This window comes from Strongyloides ratti, assembly GCF_001040885.1.
Source record: "Strongyloides ratti genome assembly S_ratti_ED321, chromosome : 1".
Taxonomy (NCBI): Eukaryota; Metazoa; Nematoda; class Chromadorea; order Rhabditida; family Strongyloididae; genus Strongyloides; species Strongyloides ratti.
In genome coordinates this window covers 9,484,453-9,509,227 of record NC_037307.1, presented here as the reverse complement: position 1 = coordinate 9,509,227, position 24,775 = coordinate 9,484,453, and the positions used below count along the sequence as shown (strand labels likewise).

The following is a 24,775-nucleotide window of genomic DNA, read 5'->3' as shown; positions in this document are numbered from 1 at the left end:
ATCATTTTCAAAATATATATATAGATATAGCTAATAATTATTTTATCTTTGATCACAGGTCTTCTTAACATATAAAACATATTTGACTGTCATCGTAATTATCGCAATATAAAATATTTGATGAAAGTTCATTACTTGGTTTTTTTTTTTTTTGAACATAATGATAATTTATAAAAATTGTCCAATTAAATATCAAAAAAATATTTTATTATAATCTTTTTATTTTTAGTTATCGTTTTTTAGTTAATCAGTAACGAAAGAAGTTTGTTAGTTTTAAAAATAATTATGGAAGTTCCTCATCAGTTTGAGTTGACAGATAGGAAATTTGAAAAATATCGTAAAGATCATGTAAGTTTTTTTTTTCTTCAGAATATTATTATAATTTTTATCATGAAATTTTTTTAGTATAGTAGTTTATCAACATCAAATAAAGAGATTACTTTATGTAATACCAGTGAATTAGAGATATTAAAAGATAATATTGGATTAAATAATGTTACAATGGATTATTTAATTGCCCTTTTGACGGAGAAAAAAAAACTTGTAATACTTCCAAAACTTTTTCCAAATATCAGTCGCCTTTTGGATGAAGAAATAGGCCGAGTACGTATGTCTCTTTTCCAATGTAACTTTTCTAATTGTAAACTACAACTTCCGGAACCTGAAGGTAGTGTTGCAATTGTTCAAGAGAAAATATTTGTTCCAGTTAAAGAATATCCTGAATATAATTTTGTTGGACGTATACTTGGTCCTCGAGGAATGACAGCTAAACAATTGGAACATGAAACAAATTGTAAAATTTTAGTTAGAGGAAAAGGTTCTATAAAAGATAAAAAGAAGGAAGAGGCTAATTATGGAAAACCAAATTGGGAGCATTTGGAAGAAGAATTACATGTTTTGATACAGTGCGAAGATACACCAAATCGTGCAAAGATTAAAATTAAGAATGCCATAAAACAAATAGAGAAACTTCTTATTCCAGCTCCTGAGGGATCAGATGAATTAAAGAGGAAACAGTTAATGGAGCTTGCCATTATCAATGGAACATATCGTCCTTCACTTAGTTATAAGTTATCTGTCTCCAATTCAAATAATCTTTCACCTTTTATTATCAATCCTCAGATATGTAGTAATTCAAGTAAAACGATGTCGTTTCCAATATATCCTGATTCTCCACTTTTTTCTACACCTCCCATTACATCACCATTAATTACCCCATCGTTAACAGATAAATGTGGAACACCAACATTACAAAAACAATTTGATTTTAATTTATCAACTTTTGAAGGCAGGCTTAATCAGTTTGATTCACTTAGAATTAGCAACACAAAATTGTTGGGAGGAATCTCTTATACTCCTAATGTCTTTAATTCTTCAACAAATAATGAAATATTATCTTACTTCCAAGCTGGTAAGACTAAAAAACAAGCATGTAACACACTTATCTGATTATAAAAAAGTTACAAATCTCACGTAAATACAACTTTCTTTTCTTGTTAGTGGAAGCTCAGTTAACTTATAATTAATTATATTTTCAAATAATATTTCTATATCATTATTTTTTGTATCTACATAAAATTTTTTAAAATTGTTCATTTTTAATTTTTGTAATAAATAAGTTTTCAATAAAAAAAATAAATTTAAAGTTATTTCTTAAGATTACAGAGGAAATTGTTAATAGAAAATTTGATAAAATCATATAATATGTAGTTTTTGTTTAAGGAAATTTTAATAATCTAAAGTAGTTTCCAGAAAAAAAAGTTAATATTATTTTGAGAAAGATAAAACTAATATTCTGAAAACAAGAATTTAAAAATAAAACTTTTGATAACATTTTATTAAATTTTATAAATGAATATTATTTTTGAAGTTTCATATAATCATTTAAAACAATAAAAAAAGTATTTGGTATGAAATTTTTTATTTTTGATGTATATGGGCAAAGATTAGGATAGAAAAAATTGTTACACTTTTTTTCTATACCACTTAAAATATATGGAGAAAAAAAAATTACTTTTTGAAAATTGAATATATTCAAGAAATTTTAAGTTGTTCTTTATATATTAAACCATTATATATTTGTAGCAAATATTATTTGATATTGTTAAATAACTAGTAATGGTAATTCAATACCAAACATCTCATTTGATTCATCTGAATCTTTTTTAGAAATTAACATAACAATTATGTTGAAAAAAACACCAAGTTATTGCTTTTTTTTATTAATTCGTCATAATGCCTTTTTAAGATTTACATTCCCTTCTTTTAAATTTTTGATACTATGTCTTTGTAGTTGAACGATAGATATGATTCACCTCAAAACTTCATTAAAATTTTATCCTATTTTTGAAGCTCTTGTCCTTATTTTAAACTTGTTTTGAAAAAAAAAATCTGTTAAATTGTCAATGCAAGACATTGTAATAAGTTTAAAAAAAATGGTAATTTGATATTTTTTATCACGATATTTATATCATTTTTTATAAAAGATTCAGGCAAATCAAATGAGATACATTTTATTATATTATCTCTGATATTTGTTTAATAAGGTTAGCTAAAAGTGATACATATGTAAAGTGGCTTATTTCAAATGAGACAACATAATAGCTATTATCATCTTTAAAAATTAAACTATTGAAAGCGGATTTTGATTAGAGATAAGAAAAAAAAAAGTGTCTAGTGCACATCATACTAAAATTTAAAAATAAATCTTTTTTTTTTTTTAATTTATATATAAGCACTTAAAAAGTTTTAAAAAAAATAATTGTTTAAATATTTAATTAAATATAAACTAAACATTTTTGCTATCAATATTAATGACACCTAAATTTTATAAACCATTAAAGTTATAAGAAATTACAATTCAATATTTTAATAATATTTAAATAATATTTTTGTAATAATTTATTTTAATAAATACATTATACATTTCATATGAAAACAAAGTGAGTCACTCTTTTATATCATGTGTACATAGAATCTTAATTTTAAAGATACTAAATAGTGGATTTTTAAATATTATGTGTGTATACATTTTATCAGGCTGTTTATTTATAACATTAGATAAAAAATTTTTATTTCTTAACAAATATAAAGAGCGACAATATGGTATAGTATCATATCATATGAATATATATATATATATATAAATGTCTTTGTTAACAAACTTTGATTAAACTTTTCTATATATTCATATATTTAACTGATTAAAAATATATTAAAAAAATGGGATATTATTTTTTAAGTTTATTTATAATTATTCTTATCATACTTATTTCAAATATTTTCTGTTTATGGTTAAGTGAAGATGGATTATTTTATGATAAAGAGTTAGATATATTAATTCCTTATTGTAATCCTATGGGAGGAAAATGGAATTCAACATTACATATATGTTTATGTTATGGACATTATAGTGGATCAAGATGTGAATTTGTATCTAAATGTCTTCATGGACAATTAATGAATGGAAGGTGTGAATGTGCATATGGATGGCAAGGTGATTTATGTAACAGAATAAAATGTTATCATGGTACAGCTGTGACATCAAATAAATGTATATGTAATAAAAATTTTGGTGGTATATATTGTGATAGTTGTGTAGAAAGGAATACTAATGGTCCACCAGATTGTATTTCTACTCTTTATGAGGATGAATATGATGATTATGATGATGAAAAAATTAAAGTAACTTATATATATATATATTTATTACGGTTTCTGGTAATATTTGGAGTATTTATGTGTTTATTTGTTTTAAAACAAACATTTTTTTTGTTAAGAAAAAGATGTATTGAAAATAAAGTAGATGATCATTTAGATAATATTAGTATTATCAGTGAACGAGCAATTATAAAAAAGACTGTTGAAAAGATTCATGGAATTAAATTTCCTCCAACATATGAAGAGTCTGAGAAAAAAAATTTATTACCTGAAGATGAAAGAAATATTTATAGTGTACCTGATGGTGCTGGACCTCCAATATATGAGGATATTGAAGTTCAACAACCTATATTATCTACCATTGTAAATTAAAATATTTGGTACATTTCAATTACGGTAAAAGTTATATAAATTAAAAATTAATATGTAAGAGAAATGAAAAGTTAATGTATAAAAAAATGATAAATAAAAAAAATATTTTAAAATGGATAATATAATTTCTAAGAAGTGTTCTATAATGGAAAATTTTTTTTCAAAGAAATCTCTTGCTGTTTCTTTTTTAAAATTATAAGTTTTTGAAATCTTTTTTTTAACACAAAAAGATTCTATTGACTTTCTAAAGAAACATGATATTTTAAATAAGAAGAAAATATATCCAGAAGAAGTTCTTTGAAATCTTATCTGAAGAATGAAGATGGAAAGTAATAAAAAATGGGGGTTTATAGATAAATTTTTTTTTTTTAAAAAAAGTTTTTTTTATTATTAATTTTTTTTTCCTCGTCAAACAATTTTTTTATCGAATATTACTATCAAATTTTTATTTCTAGATATTTATAGTTTGTAGAAAAAAATAGATATTTTAAAATAAGTATTATGTAATATTTTTTAAAATTAAGAAAATTGTTATAGCATTCAGTAATTTATATTTAAGTTAATTTCACATTCCATTTAATAGTTCAAATAGTTTTTTGGTAAGTTATTTTGGCTAATATAAGTACACTTTTTTTAATATTTCAATTTTATTACATATAAAATGTCTATAATTCTTGATATTTTTTGAAATAAATTTGGAAGCTTTTACAGTAACTGAGAAACATCGCATATTTCTGAATCTTTAGTATGGTATGCTTCAAAATCTTTTTATTTATAACTTTATTTGGTAGGAAGTTATTAACCTTTTTCTGGTAGTATTCATTTTCAGAATACCACTTTCAAAAAAGGGTAGGAAGTAATATAATATTAAAGATATAGGAAAAATGATTTCTTTAAATTTATACTTAAATGTTTTTTTAACTGTTTTTAATTCTTAGAACAAGTGTCATTCAAAAATAATCATTTTGAAGCAAATGATAATTTTACACTTGTTGTCGCATATATTTATAAAAACGCAATTTTTTACAAAAAAAGTGAATATTTTTTATAAATGAATCTTCGCGTATATAAGATTTTTTTTAATATAGTTAAAAGTTTTATATGTAATTATTTTATCTTTTATCATTAAAAATAATTCTTCTTATCATTATACTAATTATTTGTATATTTAAAAGTACTATATAAAAATATTTTAAATGATTTTTCTAAAAGACATATTATTACTGTAAAGTTTTATTTATTGTAATTATTTTCTTCGAAGATTTTCAACAAATATTATAATTTTAAATTAGCACATTAAAACTAAAGAAAAATTTATTTCAAATAATTAAAAATCCATAAGAAATACAATTACTCAAAATCTGAATAAATGATAATAACTAGAATAGATAATTTTAAACTGCCATTGAAATCGTGAAAATAATTAAAAAAAATTTATTTATATATTTTTATTCGAAAAAAAAATGGTTCTACAAAAATTAAATAGTACCTGATTTTTTTATCCGTATCTTGTGAGATTATTTTTAGAACTACCCTTATAATATTATGCTATGTTCATTGTTATATTGACTAAATGAGTTTTGATAATAATCATTTTCTACCATTAATTGATTGTTATTAAGTAACAAATCATGATCAATATCATAATTTGAAAATGGTTCATTTGATTTGTCCTCATGACAATCATAATGTTCTCTATCATCGTGAATTATATCACTAGGATACGTTTTATCATTTTCCACAATTTCAGAGATCTCTTGTTTATCATTATTATCTATCTTAGTATTATAAAATATATTAATATTATGATTAGGTATTAATTTATCATCATCTACTCTTTCTTTACACTCTGATAACGCTTCTCTTTTTAATAATTGCTGATATCTTCTCAATTTATTTCTTTCCATATGTTGAACTTTTTTTGCTATCATCTGTACTTCTTCAGTTGCTGTTTGAATAGCAAAGTTAACTCTTGAGATTTCATCAACCATAGCTGCATTTGTCTACAAAAAAAAATAATAAAATAAAACTGTTAGTTTTAAAATAAATATTAAAAACTTACAAAAATCATATTTCTACAATTTTTCCTAATCAATTTTAATTTATTAACATAACAATCTTCTTTTAAATTTCTTGGTTTTACTACTGATTGTTGATGATTTCCACTTCCATTACTATTATAAAGTATATTGGGACCTCTCATAATAATTGTATTGGGATGACGATCAACAAATCTTTGAATAACTTTGTGAGGTTGATATTGTGATTTATTAACACGTGTTATAGGCCTTAAAACAACTGGTGGTTTAATATTTTGACTCAAGGTATTTGTTGTTGTTGTTGTTGTTGAATTATGTATTCTATCATCAATACATGGTCTTTTAATTTGATAATTTCTTTGAATTGGTTGTGGTGGTGGTTGATATTCATTATCTCTTTGATAATATTCCATTCTTGGTCGTTTTCTATCATTAATTTCAGTATATGTTTGTTGATTATTAGAAGATACTACTATCCTACGAAATTGTTGTTGTTGTGGTAATGGTTGTTGTTGATATTCTTCATTTATACGATGATCATTGTAAGGTGATGATCTATTATAATATCTTCTATCATTATCATTATTACTTATACCATAATGTTGTTCCTGATAGTTATTATATCCACTATTACTAACAAATTTAGGTCTATGAGGTATAAATCTACTTGGAGTATTTTTAAAGGCATCTTCAAATTGCCGTGATGCCATTGAATATATATTTTTGTGTAAAGACAAACAAATTAAGAAGAAGAAAAAAAAAATTAGCCTATATATTAAAAAAAAAAAAAGTTATATAAATTAATTTAATATTGTAAAGATTAATTAAAATAAATAAATTCTAAGTATCAAAAACATAAACGAAACTCCAAGATAAAATTAAAGTTTATTGTTTAAGGATTATCAATCGTCTTCAACAAACAATAATAATAATAATAAATACGTGACATACTAGCAACAGCTAGTTATAATTATAAATGATATATAGCCAAGCCTACATCATATATTATCATATTATGTACCTAGGGAGGAAAATCATATATTAATTAATAAGACATATCTTGCCATCAAAAGCCATCTCTGTCAACAGTAAATATCTAACAATCTTTTTTAATCGTTACTAAAAATATCTTAAAGGATATTATTAATTATAAATTTAATAAAATTCTCCAAGGTGTTTATATTAAATAATGTTTTTACTTATTTATTAAACTTCTGTTATTAGAAAATAAAATTTATTACAACATTTAAAGAATATTAAATGTTATTAGTAATAAAAATAAATTATTATTTCATGTATAATTTTTATAATGTTTAATAAAATCTATTTCTGGGATAATATTGTATTTGATAAGTAAAAATTATATCATTTTTCACACATTCATTTCATTTAATGAAATATAGTAAACTATTGAAAATAAAAAAAAAACATTCGTCATTATGAAAATTAGTATATTAACATATTATGTACTTTAATCTTTAAGTAAATAAAAATTCATGAAATTTTTGTTTCATGTTTAATGTATATATATATATATTTTTTTTTAATAATTATTAACTTATTTAATACATCAGTTGAAAATATTAAATATATTATTAACAAAATTATAGATATTATTAAGAAAACAAGTCATTAATTTTTAAATAATTTATAATTAATAGAATTGCCATTAGTTATACAGTTAAAAAACTAAAAATTAATCAAAAAATATATAAGAATATATTTATTTATAAAATATTTCTATATTTTTACAGTATACTGTTAATTAATTATTTAAAGTTTTAACTTACAAGTTACTTATTTTAGTATATAATTAAATTGATTATGTAACTATTAAGAAAATTTTTAAAAATGGCCAAGTCATCATTTCTTGTACCTATTTATACTAAACATTTTGTCATCTTTCATATATATTAAGGCTTATTAATAAAAATTTTAGTAAAAAGATAAATATCTAATTATTATTTAATTAGCATAATTTAGTATGTAAATTTAACGTTAAAACATTTTTCTTGTAATAATATGAAAAAGAAATAATATTTTTAACTTTAAAATAATTATTTTAAGTTTCAGTAACAAAAATTCTTTGAAACCTCTTAATTAATTTTTATTTGAAAAAAAAAATACAAGATTAATTTAGCTTATCATACAATTTTTTTTAGATGATCAAGAAATGAAACAAATCCATATAATAATCAGTTAGATATATTAATATTTTCAACTAAAAATAATTATTGTGTCATAAAAAAAACCAATTTTAAATAAAATCTATAGAATATTATTGTTAGTAACAACATAAATTGCAATAAACAGTCAATAACAAGCATTTAATGATATAATACTTTTATTGTTTTTTCCTTTTACAACATTTAACAGTAAAACAAACATTGACAATTTTCAATTAAATTATTTTTTAAAATTATGGAGACTAGAAATTTCATAATTTATAATAAATATTACATTGTCTATAATAACTGTAAAAGGATAAGATTTTCATGAAGAAAAAAAAAAAGAAATTACTACAACAAGTATATTTTTTTAAATAAAAAAAAATAATACAATACTTGAATACAAATTAAAAGAAATCATAGAAAACGATTTTATGTAAAAAAAAAAAATAAATTACAACAACTGTCTAATTAATAACCCTTTCTACAAATTCTTCTTTGAAGTATCAGTTTTTACAATCGAAAAGTCCAGGCGTGTAATGAAAATGACAACGGCAAAAAGTGTAGCAAAAGCTCCTATAGCAATACCAACATCCATGAAAAGGAATGTTATTGAGTATTTATAAGAAAGTGAGAAATTTTGAACATGATTATCAACAACATTAGTCACTTCAAAAACAGTAACTGGTCTACCAACGGTATCTAGGAAAGTAAAATGAATATCTGCTGGTAACTTGGTAACAGAGAATGGTGTTACAAGTTTAATATTTGAGGATCTTTCTGGTAGGACAACCTTAACAGTTACCTTTTCAATAACAAAATTTGAAAATACTTTGTCAACAACTGGAAGTTTAAGTGTATAGTCATTGCCTTTGTAAAATAAACCAACACTACTTGGAAGATTATAACCAAGTATATAATCTGTCTTCCATCCACCAAATAGTGGGAATCTAGGAGTAATTTCAACATCAACACTTCTAGCTCTGTGAAGAACTTCCGATGTGGAGATGTTACCAACCTCATCACGATAATAAATATCTCTTGCTCCTTTAGGTAATTGAGTTGTCCAGGAAGCAACAGATGGGTGAGAGGATCGTCTTCTGTCTTGAGCATAATCAACACGACTAAAACCACCAACAAGTTTAGCTCCTCTATGAACAACTTCAAGACTATCTTCGACAGCAATATTACCCCAGTGTGAGACTTCAATCCATCTAGTTAAATGAGTTACAACAACAAAAGGTGAATTATTTTCATAATGTATTGTTATATCTTTCCAGTCAAATGCTTTGATATTATTATAAGGTCCATAAGTAATTTTTCCTGTTGATTGTTTTGATGGAGAAACAGTGGTGTATGAATGAACCTTTCCTGAAGGAATTTTGTATGTAGTAGAATCTTTTACTAAATTGTAATAAGATGGTGTGTAAGAAGATCCTTTGTAAAGCATAAATTGATTTTCTAGTTGCCTTATTTCTTCTGGATATGGAGTAAGGTATTGTGTAACCTTGTATTCAACTGTTAATTTTGCACTGCCACCAGCAGGGATGCCCTTGGACAAATCAATATTATATGCAACAAAATCACTTGGTACATCATCAATTTTTTTTTGAGAAACTTTAAATTTAGTTGATTGATCAAATTTTGCACTAATATAAGCCAAATGATCATTCTCAGCTTTTGGTATAATTTGGACAAATTGTGTTAAAGTTTCTTTTCCATTATTTTTAATTGTATATACTAAAGCATTTTTAACAATTTGACTTGAAATATCAACATCCCTTGTTACAGAAACTTCCAAATCAGAAGGTACTGAAGCGACAAGTAAGAAAAATGTTGTCAGTAAATATACAATACCATACATTCTGAAAAATTTAAATATGTATTAGTATTGGAAACAAAGCAATAGAAGTATTGTAAAAATATATGTTAATTTACGATTAAAAAAATTAATAAAAAAAATAGTATACTAATAATATACTAGCATGTTAAATGAGTTGTCCATAATATTATTTGTGCTTCCAACGCTTTTCGTTATGGAAGCTGTTTTTATTGGTATAAAGTGCCTTTTGATTCTTGTAATCAAGTAAAAAATAAGACTATTTGGGTTGAATGTAGTTTCATATTGGTGGTGTTACATATGTAAAATGTAAAAATCAAAGATGTTTTTTATTTCCAAAATTTTAAATTTATTTAATTCCAACATGAATAAAATTTTTAAGAAGTATCTTAAATGAATTTTTCTATCATATTAAATTTTTTTTAAAATACGATTAAGCAATGGTTAAGTATTTATGAATATTTGCGTTGCCTTGATTTACAAAAAAAAACTTTATGTATATTCAAATTAAAGTAAATACTCATCTCTCACACTGTTTAAATTAAAAGAAAATCTTAAATCATCCATATCACTTCAAATGAAAGGAAATCTTTTGATCTTTTTAAAAAAACAAATAAAAATTACTTTTACAAATAAATTATTTTAAAAAAAATTGTGGGAACTGTAACTTGAGGAAATTGTTAAGTAATAATTTATCATTACACATAACACAAACTTCTGCATCATGAAGATTTCCGCACCTAAAGATAATAAAAATGAACATACAAATCAAACGATGCATCAATTTGTTTTCTCACCACGCGTATTGTATGGCGGGCATCGTGTCAAAGTTATTCTCCTATAATATTAATGCTTTAGTTTTTACTCTTTCTCTCTAGAAGTCATTTTTACTTAGTGTCCGCTTTTAATATTTAGTATAATTGTCTAGAAGACTATTTATTATTATGAATACTTTAAATAAAAGTAAAATTTTAAAAAATAATGATAACTCAAATGCTGAAAAAGGACTTTTTGTTCGGTTGGTGTTTTTTTGTATTTTTTGATAAATAATATTTTGTTTATAGGTCATCTTTGAAAAATTATTTAAATTCAAGTAATGCAACATTAATAAACGTCAGTCAATCATTATGTCAAGGAGATAGGTTGATTCCTCGCAGAGATGATGAACGTTTTGACTATGGTAATTATTCAATAACAAATCGTCCAAAACAAAAAATTAGCAATAGTGAGTCTAATGCTAATTCAAATGAACCTAGTACGCCACCGAATTTTTTGGATGAAAACGATGAAAATCTTGTATTAAAAAATTTTATTCGTGGTAAACCTGATGAGGAGTTAGAAGAAGTAGAGAAAATATGGACTTTTACTGGTATATCTGTGCCTCAAGCACCTGTTGGACACATGTCAAGGCAGAAAGTTGTTCATTCAGGAATTTTAAAGCCATCTTCTTCAATGAAAAAAGCTGTTAAAAAAAGGTGTTACCCTGCCTCTGAACTTAGGATTCTTGATGCACCTAATTTATTGGATGATTACTACTCAACACCTATTCACTGGGGTTTTAATAATCAAATTGCCGTAGCATTAACATTTGACATCTATGCCTATGTTCCCGTGTCCGGGGAATCATACCATCTTTATTCTATTGATGAAGGACCTGATTTTATATCGTCAGTTCAGTATTCAAACTCAGCACAATTTTTATCAGTTGCTTTAAGTGATGGTAAAATTTATATTATTGATGTGGAGACTAGAAGAAGGATGAGAACTATGAGATCACAAGTTGGTAGAATAGCTTGCCAAGCTTGGAATCATAATACCTTATCTGTTGGAACTCGTAGTGGGAATTTATACCATCATGATGTTAGAATGAAAGATCATAAAATTTCAAGTCATTGTGCTCATACGGAAGAAATTTGTGGTTTATTGTGGTCACCTGATAAAAAATATCTTGTTTCATCTAGTGGAGATTGCAATGTTCAGGTTTGGGGTGGTGATACAGTGTATTCTTCACCAGAATCCAGTCAAAAGACACTAATTGGTCATACAGGAACAGTTAAAGCATTGTCTTTTGTTCCAAATTCCTATTATGAAGATGTCCTAGCAACTGGAGGTGGTACTAGTGATGGTACAATAAAATTATGGAATATTGATAACGGTACAATTATAAAAGAAGTTGAAACACATTCACCTGTAAATGGTATTTTTGCAAGTGATGATTATAAAGAAATAGTATCTTTTCATGGAAATCCCTCAAATAACATGAATATTTGGAATTCTGGAAGTCTCAAACAACTTCATTCTTTTGAACCATATAGGGAAAGGATCATTTCTCATACAGTGTCGCCAGGTAATGAATATGTTGTTACTGCTTCAGCTGATCAGACAGTCAAAATATGGGAACTTTTTCCTTACAAACATAATAATAAGAAAGAGTTTGAGTTTGTCGGTAGACCTCGTCAACATAATGTACATCCTACTCACAGGATTCGTTAAATTTTAATTTACATAATTGTTTTTTAACTTTTAAATTTATCTTTTTTTTTATAAAAAAATTGTAGTGTTTTTAGTATTAAAATTTCTACTAATAAATAATTTGTTTATAAATTTTTTTTATTAACTTTTTTCTTATCATCTCTTGTGAAGATTGTTGATAGGTTAAAGTGGTGAAGCGTTACTCAAATACTTAAGTTTTTTTTTCATACTAGAAGAAATATTATTATTATTTATATAAAATGCCTGCTCGTGTTCGTGTTGATCGTCTTAAACCAATCTATACTGCTGCTAAAGCTATTAATTTTGGATTCAGATTAACAGGAGTACCAACAATACCTAATAATAATGGTGTTGGGTCTTATATACCACAAGTTCACAGAATTACATTACGTTTTTGTAAACAAAATGAAGCTTCATCTGGAGTAAGATCTTTTATTAAATATCATTTATTTGAATTTGCACAAAAAAATCCTTCTGTTGTTATTTATACAATACCAGCAAGGCAGGTTACACCAACAATTAGAGCTGAATATGGAAATGGAAGGATGGTTCATATAAATGTTAAATCATTATCATTAGAACTTATTTCTCAACATATGCATTATGTTTTATCACGTAGTGGTGAACCAATGGAAAAATTAATATCAAAACAATCATCTATTGTTCCATCAATTCAAGGAGAATGGAATCCATTTACATTCCAAGATCCAGAAATGACATCTATTGAATTACCTGACCCTAAATTTAGTAAATATTTATCAGCAGATGTATCTGCTACCGAATACGTAAGAAATCTTGTTAATATAGATAATAATGATAAAGTGTAAATTATTTTATTGCTATTTTGTTATCAGTTGTTTTTTTTTCTTAGGATGAAATAATACAAATAAAAGATCATTATATAAACAAAAAATAAATTTAATAATATATTTAGATTTAATTTTTTTTTAATTGTTAAAATGCTTTAGGATCAGATTGAATCCATTGATTATATTGTACATTAGTATCAGAAATATCTCCTGTAGGACTATTCCAACAAACATTTGTTGCTTGTTGTTGTGAAAGTCCATGATCATTCCATGAATCTTGTTGAGGATCTGTAACAGTATTTAAATCATTAGTATTTGGTATTGTTTGATTCCATCCTTGTTGTTGAGGTTGTTGAATACCACTACCTCCAATAACTTGCATTGTAATATTATCATGTAATACCTGATGTTCTGCTATAATATATTCTAATTGATCGGAGTATGGATTACGAAATTGTCTTGCATGAATATTAAGATTTACTGAACCATTATTATTAGTAGCAAATCGACAATGTATATGAGCTTGTTGATCTATCATAACTTGTCTAAAGGCATCCTTAGTTAATTGATCTTCACCAGGAATAGTTAATTGCCACCAATATTTTCCAACTATTATATTGGATTGAATACCTAATATTGATGTACATCTTTGATCAGCAAAAGTAATTTTTCCTTCTTCTGAAATACGTAGTGTAAATGTTGATGGTGCTCCTAATTCTGTACACATAGGCATTGAACCAACTTGTAATCTACCTATAGCAATTAAACAACCACCGGATCTAACTTCCATTCCACTGGGAGGTGTTGTTTTAACATACCCTGTAACATGTACAACAGCATAATTACTACCATTATGTGTAAATATTGGTCTTCTATTTCTAAGACGTGTTATTGGTTCGAGATTTCCAAGTTTCATTCGACAAATGAAACCTCGTCGACAGGACATATGTACACGAATAGAATTATGTTCTTTTTTAACAGTCCCACTTTTGAGATCAAGAACTCTTTGAAGACTAGCTTCTGAGTTACATAATTGATCACGTACTTTATATATATCATCAGGATGTATTAAATCATAAATAATATAATTCATCCAATCTTCTTGTCTCATATTTAAAATTGGTACAATAGAATCAGCAACATATAAAATACGACCTGTCTCACAACATACAACAAATAAAAAACCATTAGCAGCTTCTAATATTAAATGTTTTAATTCTTGATCAGTTAAAAATGATGGTTTATAATTTAATGGATCATTAGGACTACCGGTATTTCCACGAATTCCTTTCATATGTGATACAGCCATCCGTAGAATAGTTAATTTATCTGGTTTTCTACCTAATGCAGCACATTGGGGAACCATTTCAGCTAATTCATTAATATAATGTGTCATTTTATTTCTTCTTCTTCTTTCTATTTCACTATGATTTTCTCTAGCAAATCTTTCTTTACTTTCAACAGTTGTTGTTGTCGACACACTTCCACTATTATTACCAGAAGTGGATGCTTGAGATTGTGTATTACCACTACTTGAGACAGATCCAACAGAAGAAGTAGCAGAAGTCCCAGCAATAATATTGTCATTTCTCATTGTATTTTTATTTGGGATGTGTGTAGATATTGCTGTTGGAGGCATCCTTTGAATGGCAGGAGGAACATTATTATTATCTGTTGGTATACTATAAAAAAAAAAAAATTAAATTATATTTAGGTAAAATAAATAATAAAATATTTATTTTTAATATATAAAAGAAGAAATATACAATTGTAAAATGTAAATTTTTTTTTTTTTTATAAATTATAAATAATTGTAATAGATATATACATATATAAGTGTCCTTAAAATTTATATAATTGTAATCATGATTATATTTATTAACAATACATAATCTTATATCTATCAATAATGTCAATATTTATTATATAAATTTGATAGAATATAAATGTGTTAGAATTTATAAAAAAAAAAAAATTTTTATAATATGAAAAATGATATAAAATTCTTACCTTTGCATCATAATAGGTGGTTGTTGCCATTGATGATTAATATACATATTATTTGCCATTTGATCTCCCATAATTGTTTGATTACAAAAAAATAATTATCATTAAATAGAAAATATATATAATTATCAATACTTTATTTTATTAAAAATGCTTTATAAAATACTTTTTCTTTCTTTCTTTGTCTTTATCTTCTTCTTCCTATATTCCCTTTTTCTTATTCAAATGATGTTTTCTAAAATTTAATAAATAAAAAAGAGTGATAAAAATTATAAAGAGAATATATATATATATACATGTACGTATATTGAAATAAATGCACATATGTTGTAATGATTAATTAGTGATAAAAAGAATAAATAAGAATAAAAAGTTCAAACAAAAAATTAGAAGTTTTTATATTTTAATCACACAATTATATAACAAAGTATTGATATGAAATAATTATTTTATTCTTATGTCAAAAGTATATATATACATTGATAGAGAAAATACTTATCAATTATATAAAATACCAAAAATATATTTAAAAAAGTATTGTAATAGATTAAAAGTAAATGTAAGTAATATATTTCAATCTACCATACGGTTTAGAAATAATAATTTTTAATGATATTATATAAATTAACAAGGCCATAACCATTAGAAAAGAAAAATTATCCAAAAATGGAGTTAAAATAAAAATGTAACAGCTGGATAAGAATAGATAGTAGTATATTAAAAGTTGATGTAAACATAATAAAGTAACAGTAAACACGCAATGACAATTATATTTCTCTTTTAATGAAGTGTAAGATGATCTTCTAATTGTATAGAAAAAGATGCAAAACAATAAGATTCATTTCTATGATACAAAAGGCAAAATCTTTTTAAAATTAAAACAATATAATATGATATATTTAATAATAATAATTTATTATTATTATAATAAAATTAGTCAAATCAATTAGATATTAAAAATGTTTTCCTCATAGTAAGGTAATTTATTTGGTAACCGGAAATGACATTACATTTTTCTCAATAGATATCATATATATTATATATGTATATGTATATATAACTCAATTATTATATTATTTTTTTTTTAATTTCCAATTCTCTTACTCTCTTTTCAAAATTAAATAAAAAAATCCTCTTTTTTTTGTTCATTTCTTCTTGTCTTATCAGTTTTTGGGTATAAAAATAAAAAATAAATAAATAAAAAATTGTAATATATATTATATATAATAGTTTATAAACAAAAAAAAAGGACAAACAAATAATATCTAATTATAGCTTAACACATTAATTTTTTTTTTTTAAAATAAATTTTAAAATATATATGGAGGGAAAAAAAAAAGGAGTGAAAACATATGAAATAAAAATAAAAAAAAAAAAAAAATAAATAAGGAAGAGAGTAGAGAATATATATTAAAAATGAAGAAAAATTTCTTAATATACATAAAAGTATTAATAATATAAAAGACTGTTCTGTGTGTGTCATCGTACCGATACACAGTATATTATAAAAAGAATAAAAACCTGGCCACCCTAAACAATATATTGTTCTAAGAATATATAAATAATATATAAAGTTTATAAAAGTATATATTTATAATTCATATGCGCATAAGTGTTAGATATATAGGTAAAATGCAGTTGTTTGCTATATGTGTTATGTAGGAAGATATGTATATATATTTATGTGGTTCACTCTTTCTTCTTTAACTTTCTTCATTGAAATATACGTATAAATAAGTATATATATATATAAGAAAAAGTTTACTTTTCAAAAATCTGTCAATGGTATTGAGGAAAAAAAAAAAGATTTTGATTATCATACACCTTTACAAAAGAAGGAAGGGATTATATAAAGGTTTTAAAATATTTTTATAAAAAAAAAAGTGATAAAATTCTTTTGATGATCGTTGATCGAAGATGATCATTTTTATTGCTAACAAAAAAAAAAAATAAATATTTTAATAGTTATTAAGAATAAAATTAATTTAAATATCTATAAAAAAAAATAGTTTTTGGTGAAGTTAAATTTCTACCATAAATGATAAATAAATTTTTTGTTTCAAAATAAATAACATAGTTAATAGAATCTCCTCCTCCTTTATTATAAATGTTAATTGATAAAAGATCTATTTAATATTCTATGAAGATACATAAATAATTAAATGAACAAAGTAAAAGTTAAAATTAATTTTATTTTAACTTTTATATGTTATAATCAAATTTATGTTAAAAAGTCTTTTGATAAAAATAATATGGCCGTCCCTTATTTTAATATTAATATATCTAATAATTATTTGATATAAATGAATTAATCTAAAAATTTATAAAAATTACCTTATTTAAATATTTATAAGAATATTCAAGTTTATTTGTATTCAAATCAAATATATCTTTACATCAATTAATAATATATATAAAATATATGTTTGCTTTAAAAAATCTTTTTTACATTGTTATAGTATCCTTCATTTGGGGTACAAGTAATCCATTTATAAGAAAAGGGGCACTTCACAGACGATGTAATAGTATTAAATTATCAAGTAAATCTACATTTTATTATTAACTTTAATCATTTTATTTATCTTTTTTTTTAGGAGAAGAAGAAAGAAATGTATTTTTAAGATATGCCGTTGATGGAATAAATTTTATTCTTAATTGGCGTTTCTCTCTCCCATTCATGATAAATCAACTTGGTTCAGTAAGTTTTTTTTTTTTTAAAAAACAAGTTGGAAAAAACAAAACAAATATTAAACTTACAAATAATTATTATTTTTATAGATATTGTATAATATATTGTTAACATCAATGCCTGTAACAATAGTGGTTCCTGTTGTCAATTCATTAACCTTCTTCTGGACGGCTTTTGTTGGTGGGTATGTAGATGGAACAAAGTTAACATATAAACAATGGATTGGTGTATTAGTTCTTTTTTTGGGAAATTTTATTATAACATGGTATGATTAAAAATGAATAATATAAGTTTAAAAAGTTCAAAAAAAATAAAAAATGTTATTATAAAAGAGAAGGATAGTTGATAGGAAAAAAGTTTTATGGTAAAGTGTTTATAGATGATGCAATCATATGCGCTAGCAAGAAACTAGAACTATTTTTTTTTTTTAATTTTGCATGTTAGAAACATTACTTATCATTTACATTAATCTTTTGTTTTTAAAATTTTTACTACATATAATTTATCTTTAATCTTTCTTATAAATTTATATCATATAAATATAAATATATATACTTTTAAAACTTTAATTATTGATTATCAAATAGCCGAATACACTTTTTCTTCATTATCCTTTGTTGTATATTAATATATTTATTTTTTTTTCAATACATTTTCGAATGTCAGCTGACTATGTAATATATGTTTGCATTTATTTTAGTATAGAAAGAAACAAGATATAACCAAATTATTAAATATTTAACATTTTTTTATTGTTCAAAGTAAGATAACATATTTTATTTTGATGGCTAATCAAATTACAAACCCATTAAATAAATTGTAAGTTTTTTAGTTTGTTTAATATTTAATAAAAAAAACAATTTATTGTAATTTTTTTTAGTATATTATCAATACGTCAAAGAATGAGTGGATCTAATAGTGATACGGCTCATCTAATAGTATCAGAAGATCAACAATCAACATCATCTATAAATAATAAAAAAGAAGAGAGAACAAATAATTCTACGACAGAAAATAATCCAATGGCTTCGGATTACACAGAGTTAATGAATGGTTCTGTACCATGTCCAAGTTGTAATGGTTCTGGAAGGATACCAAAAGAAATGGAAGAAACATTAGTTGCTTTGATACCTGTTAATGATGATAGATTGAAACCAAAAAGAACTTGTATTTGGGTATCTATTGGTATTGGGATATGTATACTTCTTGCCTCAGCTACAATATTTATGTTAGTTCCAAGATCTATAGCATTAACAAGTCTTAGGCATCCTATTGAAAATGTTAATGTTTATTCAAAAAAAGATGATCAAATAGATTTCCATTTTTTGGTAAAATTAAATATTTAATTTTTTAAATATATATTTTTTTATTTTTAGAATTCGATTAATATTACTAATGAAAATTATTTTGCTGTTAAAGTTTCAAATGTAACATCAAATATAATTAATAAATTTCAACCATGGTCTAATGATATCATTGGAAAAGGTTTAAATTCAACCTCTAGAACAATAATGCCTCTTTCTTATGTTGGAAATACATTATGGTTTAATAATTCTGTTTCATTAAAGGGGTATGTAGCACAGTATTGTCAATCAAATATTGCTCAATTGACACCCCTTTATGTTACAATGCAATTTGATATTTCTGTTATTGTGGAATATCTCCAACACCTGGAAACTGTGTCTTTATCTACAACACAATCTGTTTGTTGCGTTCCATCTGGTAACTGTACTCTTCAAGGATAATTTTACAAGATTTATCTAATCAAGAATTATATTTTTATTATGTTATATGACATGTACAAATTTATTATATCACCATAGAATATATTGTTACTCTACTTTAAAGTACTAATTGTTTGTTTCACTTTATCAAACTATTTATATGATAATTTACTCGGAAACAAAATAAAAAATTGTAAAAATTTAAAACTGATTCATTTATTAATAAGAAACTGTCTTTGTATAAATTTCTTGAAACTACTTTTCAAAAATTTATAGTTTGATTTCGAAATGTAATAACTCTATAATTCACAGTTAAAAATAAGAAATTTTAAAAAATCACTGAATTTATTTATTAAAATTTGAATATAATTACAAATTTCACTGCAAAGAATAAAATTAATTTTATTCAATTATTTAATAAACAAAAATTATTCAAAGTTTTAAGAAAGTGAGTGATATGGTTATTGATTAACTATATGATAGAATTAAAAAATTCTGTAGAAACATTTATACACAAAAAAAAAGAATTATAAAAGTTTCTTAACTTCTTTATATTTTTTAATTTCTTCTTCTGAAGCACTTCCACTTGTAACTTTGTTTCTTAATTTTTGAATAGCAGCTAAAGTATCATTTAATTTAAAGTTATGAAAACTTGAACCAGATATTTGGCTCATAAATTCTTTATAATTTGTGTCAAGAAACTCGTCTGGTAGATTACTTGTGATTACATTAAGTAATACATCACTACTGTAGTCGATAAGTCTGTATCTTACACTATCAAAAAAATTTGCATTTTCCTTAACTAAAAAATAGTTTAGAATAAATTCAGGTATTAGACTTACTTTTTTCATCATACTGATTTTGTTTTTGATAAAGATTTGTCTTAAAGGAAACATTTAATTCACTAGAATGAGAAGCATCCAACTTTTTTTTGCTTTTTGAAACCATTGCAATGAATTCAGTGAGATTAAGATTGCTTTAAAAATGTATCTTGATGTTTTCAAATGTAATTAAAATTAGTGGTAAAATTAAAACTTTACAAAATGAAAAACTTCACAATGATACAAGTAATCTATCTTTATATATATCCATTTCAATGTCACTCTTTTTGTAATATTTTTTATCATCAAATTATAAAAGTAAGGATAAAAAAAAGTGTGATATTTATTAATTAAAAACATTATCATTAAACAAAAACAGTTTTAAAATAAAAGCCACAAATATATATATATATGTACAAAATTATCATAAAAAAATATAATAATAAAAAACAAAAAAAAATTTATTAAAGAAGTTTTTTGAGTTCTCTGTACTTACTTATTTCTCCTGGTGAAGCAACTCCACTAACAACCCTACTCCTTAAGTTTTCAATAGCTGTTAAAGTATCATTAGGTTTACCAATATTAAAACTTATTCCACTCATTTGTTTTAAAAACTCTGAATATTTCATGTCTAAAAATTCACCTGGTAGGTTATCAATAACTGCATTACAAATTATTTCAGTTCCCTCACAAATAGGATTAGAGGCACAATTTTTAAGTTCCTCTTCTTTTTTGTTAACTAAAAAGTAAATTAGGAGAAATTTTTAATATGAAAAACTAACTTATTTTTTCATTTTCATTTTGTGTTGTACGAAGTACCTTCGAAAGAGGGCAATCATTTTCTTCGACAATCTTCCTTTTTTTTTGAAAAGGCATATTTACTGTTATTGTACCTAGAAAAATTACATTATCAGTAAGAATAAAAGTAATAAAAAACAATGTAAAAAAATCAGTAGAAAATTAAACTTTCATAATGGTAAAGTTGTAGTGTTTATCAAGAATGCAACACATTGGTAAAATGTTTTCCTATTATGCCGCCAATTTTCATTTTATATTTATTAGTGAATTAATTGCACCAAAAAGTACTGGTATACAGAAAGACATCAAAACACACTTTTTAAAAAATTTTTTTTACAAAAAAATTATTGGATGGAATTTTTAATTGAAAAAAATTATAAATATCTTTTATCGTTAGAGTATTAAGTTTGTTTGTTAGTTTGTATTATTGACAAAAATTAATCCTAAGAAAATATTTATTTTAAATGAAATTTATTTATAGCTTTTTTACTTTGTTTAATTAGTTTATTTTTAGGTGGTCTTTAAAATGTTAATTATAATATTATGTAAAAGTTTGTGATGTTATAATTTAATATTCAAATTTAAATAAATTGTTTTTGTCTTTAATAATAAAATTTGAATTTTTAAATATCAAATTGTATAATTTAATTTGTTTGTAAAAAAATACAAAATTTAAATAATCTTGTAACTTTGAAAAATATTGCAATATTTTACTGTGATATTTTTTTAATATTTTGATATTTCTTAACTGTTTCTGGAGAGGCATTACCATTCATAACTTTGTTCCGAATATCCTGAATAATCATCATTGTATCATTTGGTTTTGGTAATGTACAACTTGTAGAATCCTGTATTTCTAGAAAATTTTTATACTTCATATCAAGAAATTCTTTCGGCATATCTTTTGTAATTGTTCGATATAATGTCTCTGAACATTTATTAATTATTTCTGATGTTTCTTTTATTAATTTTGCCTCTTCATTATTAACTATAATTTATTTAAAATATTTTATTTATAATATTATACTTACTTTCTTCACCAAATTTACATTGCATATCTTTTAAAGTTATTGATAAGTCATCAGCAATATTTTTATTGTTTTTTTTAATGTTATTTTTTTTTGGAGGCATTTTAAATTTTGTTTGTTAAAAAAAAAATTATTTTGTTACAAAAGGTGTGATTCAATGAATAATTTATTTATTAAAAAAATGTCAATATTCAAATCATTATTAATTTTATACTTTTTTTTTAAAAAAATGATAATTCATAAATGGATTTTTACTATTAAGTTATTTAAATATCAATAAATTTCTATTAAAAATGACTATATATTTAATGATAAAATTTCTTCTTTAAAAGATAATAAAAAAAAATTTTTAATAGTTATTCATCATTTTATTATCTAAATAATTTTTTGCACCATGTCATCTGTATTATTTGTAAAAGGATCTTATCAAAAGGTTTATTGATGTCATATATATTTTTATAAATTTTGTCATTTGATAATAGTGATAAAATAATTTTTCTTATTACTATTATTTCAATCTTTTTAAAAGATATTTTCGTTTTTATTTATATATTTATTATTATTATTTATAAATAATAATGTCTAGAAAATTACCCACAAATCAGGGGGAAATTTTATATCCAGCTATTGGAGGTGTGACTCCTTCAGCTCCACCACCATCTTATGAAGATGTAGTTGAACAGGTAAATAATGTTAATCCTGGTGTTGGACCACAATATATTTATCCTCAACCACCAATAATTGGTGTAAGTAGTCCTTGTGGAGAGAGATATTGTCCAAGGGGACAAATTTATATAGTTGATCAACATTGTGGTATAAATGGTAATTCTCATTGTATTGAATCAGAAAGAAGATGTGCAATAAGAAGAAAAAGGCGAATTATAATGTCAGTTTTTGCAAGTGTTATATTAATTATTATTGCTATTGTTACTACTATAATTATAGTAGTGAATAATCAACGTGAAGATAATGTTTTTGTTACTAGTGATTGCTGCTAAAATTGATAAATTTTTAAAAAAAATATTAACTTCATTTTTATTTGACTCGAATTTATTTTAAAATTAAATCATATTTTTAATAAAAAAAAAGTTTATTTCTACATAAAGGATGTCTTTATTGATAAAAATTTAATTTAAAAATTAACTACCGTAATTTAATTTTTATTTTTGAAATAAAAAAAAAATTGTTGAGAAAATATTTTTTATTACAAACTTCCTCAAATCATATTTTAGGAAATCTAAAAGAAAGGACAAATTTGAAGTGCATTTTTGGAGGTAAAAATGAAAGTACATTTTATGGCATATTAAAGTGCAAATAATTTTAAGGCACAATAAATGTATTTTAAGTCATTAAAGAATAAAATAAGTTAAAATCGTTCCCCAAATTTTATCCTCAAATGCATAATTTATGAGCAATTAATTGTCAAAAAAGCGATGAATATTTATTAAACTTTTTCTACATAAATCAAGTTAAGGTAAGAAAGATATCAAAGACCAAATTGAAGAAAAAAAAAAAGGAGAATAGTAAGAAAATGAATTGTAAATCATATTATGGTTATACAATAAAATAATATTAAAATAAGCATATATTTATATAATAATGGCATTGTAAAATTTAAAATAATTATTTTAAATATGGGCATTCTTTTTTTTCATCTGTCATTAAAAAATAGTATAGAAAAGAATAGGATCAATCAAAAGTATGTGTTAAAAGAAAAATAATTTTATTATAAAATTAGTTATTACTATTTTATATTTAAATGTGCATATTTTTTTTCACACAATAAAAATTATATTTTATAACAAAATATACTATTATTATTATATTTTAAAATGTTATCTTCTTTTTTTTTACATTGATTCTTTTTTAAAATTATATTAAATTTAAATGAAAAAGAATTAATTAAATTCTCATGTGCACTTTTGTAATATAAAGTTTGAGGAGGAATAATTATATTAAAATGTAGATATAATCCTTCTTTCTTTAAGATAAAGATCGGCATTTTAAATAACATATATTAAATTACAAATGTTATTTTATATAAACATTTTCTAATTGTTATATAAAGATAAAAGCATTCTTATATAAGAGCTAAATTTTTGTAAAATAAATTATTATTATTATTATTTTAAATAATTATTATAAACAAATCTTCTTTTGATAAAAAAGAAAGATTAACTAATAATTTGAACATACATTTATTTTAACTTTTATTTTAAATATAAAAGATATTTCTTTCATTACTACAAATTTTATTTTGATTAAGTTATTATGATTAAAAGAAGAAACTTTTGTCATTTTCTAAAATAGTTATTTAATCAAAAACA

At 23.2% G+C, this 24,775-nt stretch overlaps 13 protein-coding genes across 13 annotated transcripts; 7 read left to right on the top strand and 6 right to left on the bottom strand.

Moving 5' to 3' along the window:
• Window positions 1-285: 285 nt before the first annotated feature.
• On the top strand, window positions 286-1,449 carry SRAE_1000294900 (Protein quaking; the record flags this gene model as incomplete). Its single annotated transcript, XM_024650084.1, has 3 exons — window positions 286-348; window positions 406-607; window positions 668-1,449. 3 exons carry the CDS (start codon window positions 286-288, stop codon window positions 1,447-1,449), a joined length of 1,047 nt encoding a protein of 348 aa, XP_024503897.1.
• A 1,773-nt stretch (window positions 1,450-3,222) lies between these two features.
• SRAE_1000294800 (Hypothetical protein) lies at window positions 3,223-4,032 on the top strand (the record flags this gene model as incomplete). The annotated part of the gene is made up of 1 exon (XM_024650083.1): window positions 3,223-4,032. One exon carries the CDS (start codon window positions 3,223-3,225, stop codon window positions 4,030-4,032), a length of 810 nt encoding a protein of 269 aa, XP_024503896.1.
• Window positions 4,033-5,567: 1,535 nt separating this feature from the next.
• On the bottom strand, window positions 5,568-6,781 carry SRAE_1000294700 (Hypothetical protein; the record flags this gene model as incomplete). Its single annotated transcript, XM_024650082.1, has 2 exons — window positions 5,568-6,035; window positions 6,095-6,781. 2 exons carry the CDS (start codon window positions 6,779-6,781, stop codon window positions 5,568-5,570), a joined length of 1,155 nt encoding a protein of 384 aa, XP_024503895.1.
• A 1,942-nt stretch (window positions 6,782-8,723) lies between these two features.
• Window positions 8,724-10,899, bottom strand: SRAE_1000294600 (Dolichyl-diphosphooligosaccharide--protein glycosyltransferase subunit 1; the record flags this gene model as incomplete). The annotated part of the gene is made up of 3 exons (XM_024650081.1): window positions 8,724-10,104; window positions 10,742-10,819; window positions 10,877-10,899. The coding sequence occupies 3 exons, from the start codon at window positions 10,897-10,899 to the stop codon at window positions 8,724-8,726; spliced, it is 1,482 nt and encodes a 493-aa protein (XP_024503894.1).
• Window positions 10,900-11,023: 124 nt separating this feature from the next.
• On the top strand, window positions 11,024-12,572 carry SRAE_1000294500 (Cell division cycle protein 20 homolog; the record flags this gene model as incomplete). Its single annotated transcript, XM_024650080.1, has 2 exons — window positions 11,024-11,097; window positions 11,144-12,572. 2 exons carry the CDS (start codon window positions 11,024-11,026, stop codon window positions 12,570-12,572), a joined length of 1,503 nt encoding a protein of 500 aa, XP_024503893.1.
• A 239-nt stretch (window positions 12,573-12,811) lies between these two features.
• SRAE_1000294400 (39S ribosomal protein L43, mitochondrial) lies at window positions 12,812-13,399 on the top strand (the record flags this gene model as incomplete). Its single annotated transcript, XM_024650079.1, has 1 exon — window positions 12,812-13,399. One exon carries the CDS (start codon window positions 12,812-12,814, stop codon window positions 13,397-13,399), a length of 588 nt encoding a protein of 195 aa, XP_024503892.1.
• Window positions 13,400-13,526: 127 nt separating this feature from the next.
• On the bottom strand, window positions 13,527-15,462 carry SRAE_1000294300 (Aryl hydrocarbon receptor nuclear translocator homolog; the record flags this gene model as incomplete). Its single annotated transcript, XM_024650078.1, has 2 exons — window positions 13,527-15,063; window positions 15,392-15,462. The coding sequence occupies 2 exons, from the start codon at window positions 15,460-15,462 to the stop codon at window positions 13,527-13,529; spliced, it is 1,608 nt and encodes a 535-aa protein (XP_024503891.1).
• A 2,348-nt stretch (window positions 15,463-17,810) lies between these two features.
• SRAE_1000294200 (Transmembrane protein 234) lies at window positions 17,811-18,799 on the top strand (the record flags this gene model as incomplete). Its single annotated transcript, XM_024650077.1, has 4 exons — window positions 17,811-17,928; window positions 17,983-18,086; window positions 18,167-18,342; window positions 18,778-18,799. 4 exons carry the CDS (start codon window positions 17,811-17,813, stop codon window positions 18,797-18,799), a joined length of 420 nt encoding a protein of 139 aa, XP_024503890.1.
• A 62-nt stretch (window positions 18,800-18,861) lies between these two features.
• Window positions 18,862-19,822, top strand: SRAE_1000294100 (Protein of unknown function DUF1356, TMEM106 family-containing protein; the record flags this gene model as incomplete). Its single annotated transcript, XM_024650076.1, has 3 exons — window positions 18,862-18,896; window positions 18,958-19,405; window positions 19,454-19,822. The coding sequence occupies 3 exons, from the start codon at window positions 18,862-18,864 to the stop codon at window positions 19,820-19,822; spliced, it is 852 nt and encodes a 283-aa protein (XP_024503889.1).
• A 506-nt stretch (window positions 19,823-20,328) lies between these two features.
• Window positions 20,329-20,749, bottom strand: SRAE_1000294000 (Hypothetical protein; the record flags this gene model as incomplete). The annotated part of the gene is made up of 2 exons (XM_024650075.1): window positions 20,329-20,603; window positions 20,644-20,749. 2 exons carry the CDS (start codon window positions 20,747-20,749, stop codon window positions 20,329-20,331), a joined length of 381 nt encoding a protein of 126 aa, XP_024503888.1.
• Window positions 20,750-21,086: 337 nt separating this feature from the next.
• On the bottom strand, window positions 21,087-21,498 carry SRAE_1000293900 (Hypothetical protein; the record flags this gene model as incomplete). Its single annotated transcript, XM_024650073.1, has 2 exons — window positions 21,087-21,361; window positions 21,405-21,498. The coding sequence occupies 2 exons, from the start codon at window positions 21,496-21,498 to the stop codon at window positions 21,087-21,089; spliced, it is 369 nt and encodes a 122-aa protein (XP_024503887.1).
• A 632-nt stretch (window positions 21,499-22,130) lies between these two features.
• SRAE_1000293800 (Hypothetical protein) lies at window positions 22,131-22,551 on the bottom strand (the record flags this gene model as incomplete). The annotated part of the gene is made up of 2 exons (XM_024650072.1): window positions 22,131-22,408; window positions 22,452-22,551. 2 exons carry the CDS (start codon window positions 22,549-22,551, stop codon window positions 22,131-22,133), a joined length of 378 nt encoding a protein of 125 aa, XP_024503886.1.
• A 475-nt stretch (window positions 22,552-23,026) lies between these two features.
• On the top strand, window positions 23,027-23,403 carry SRAE_1000293700 (Hypothetical protein; the record flags this gene model as incomplete). The annotated part of the gene is made up of 2 exons (XM_024650071.1): window positions 23,027-23,334; window positions 23,394-23,403. The coding sequence occupies 2 exons, from the start codon at window positions 23,027-23,029 to the stop codon at window positions 23,401-23,403; spliced, it is 318 nt and encodes a 105-aa protein (XP_024503885.1).
• Between the last annotated feature and the right edge of the window lie 1,372 nt (window positions 23,404-24,775).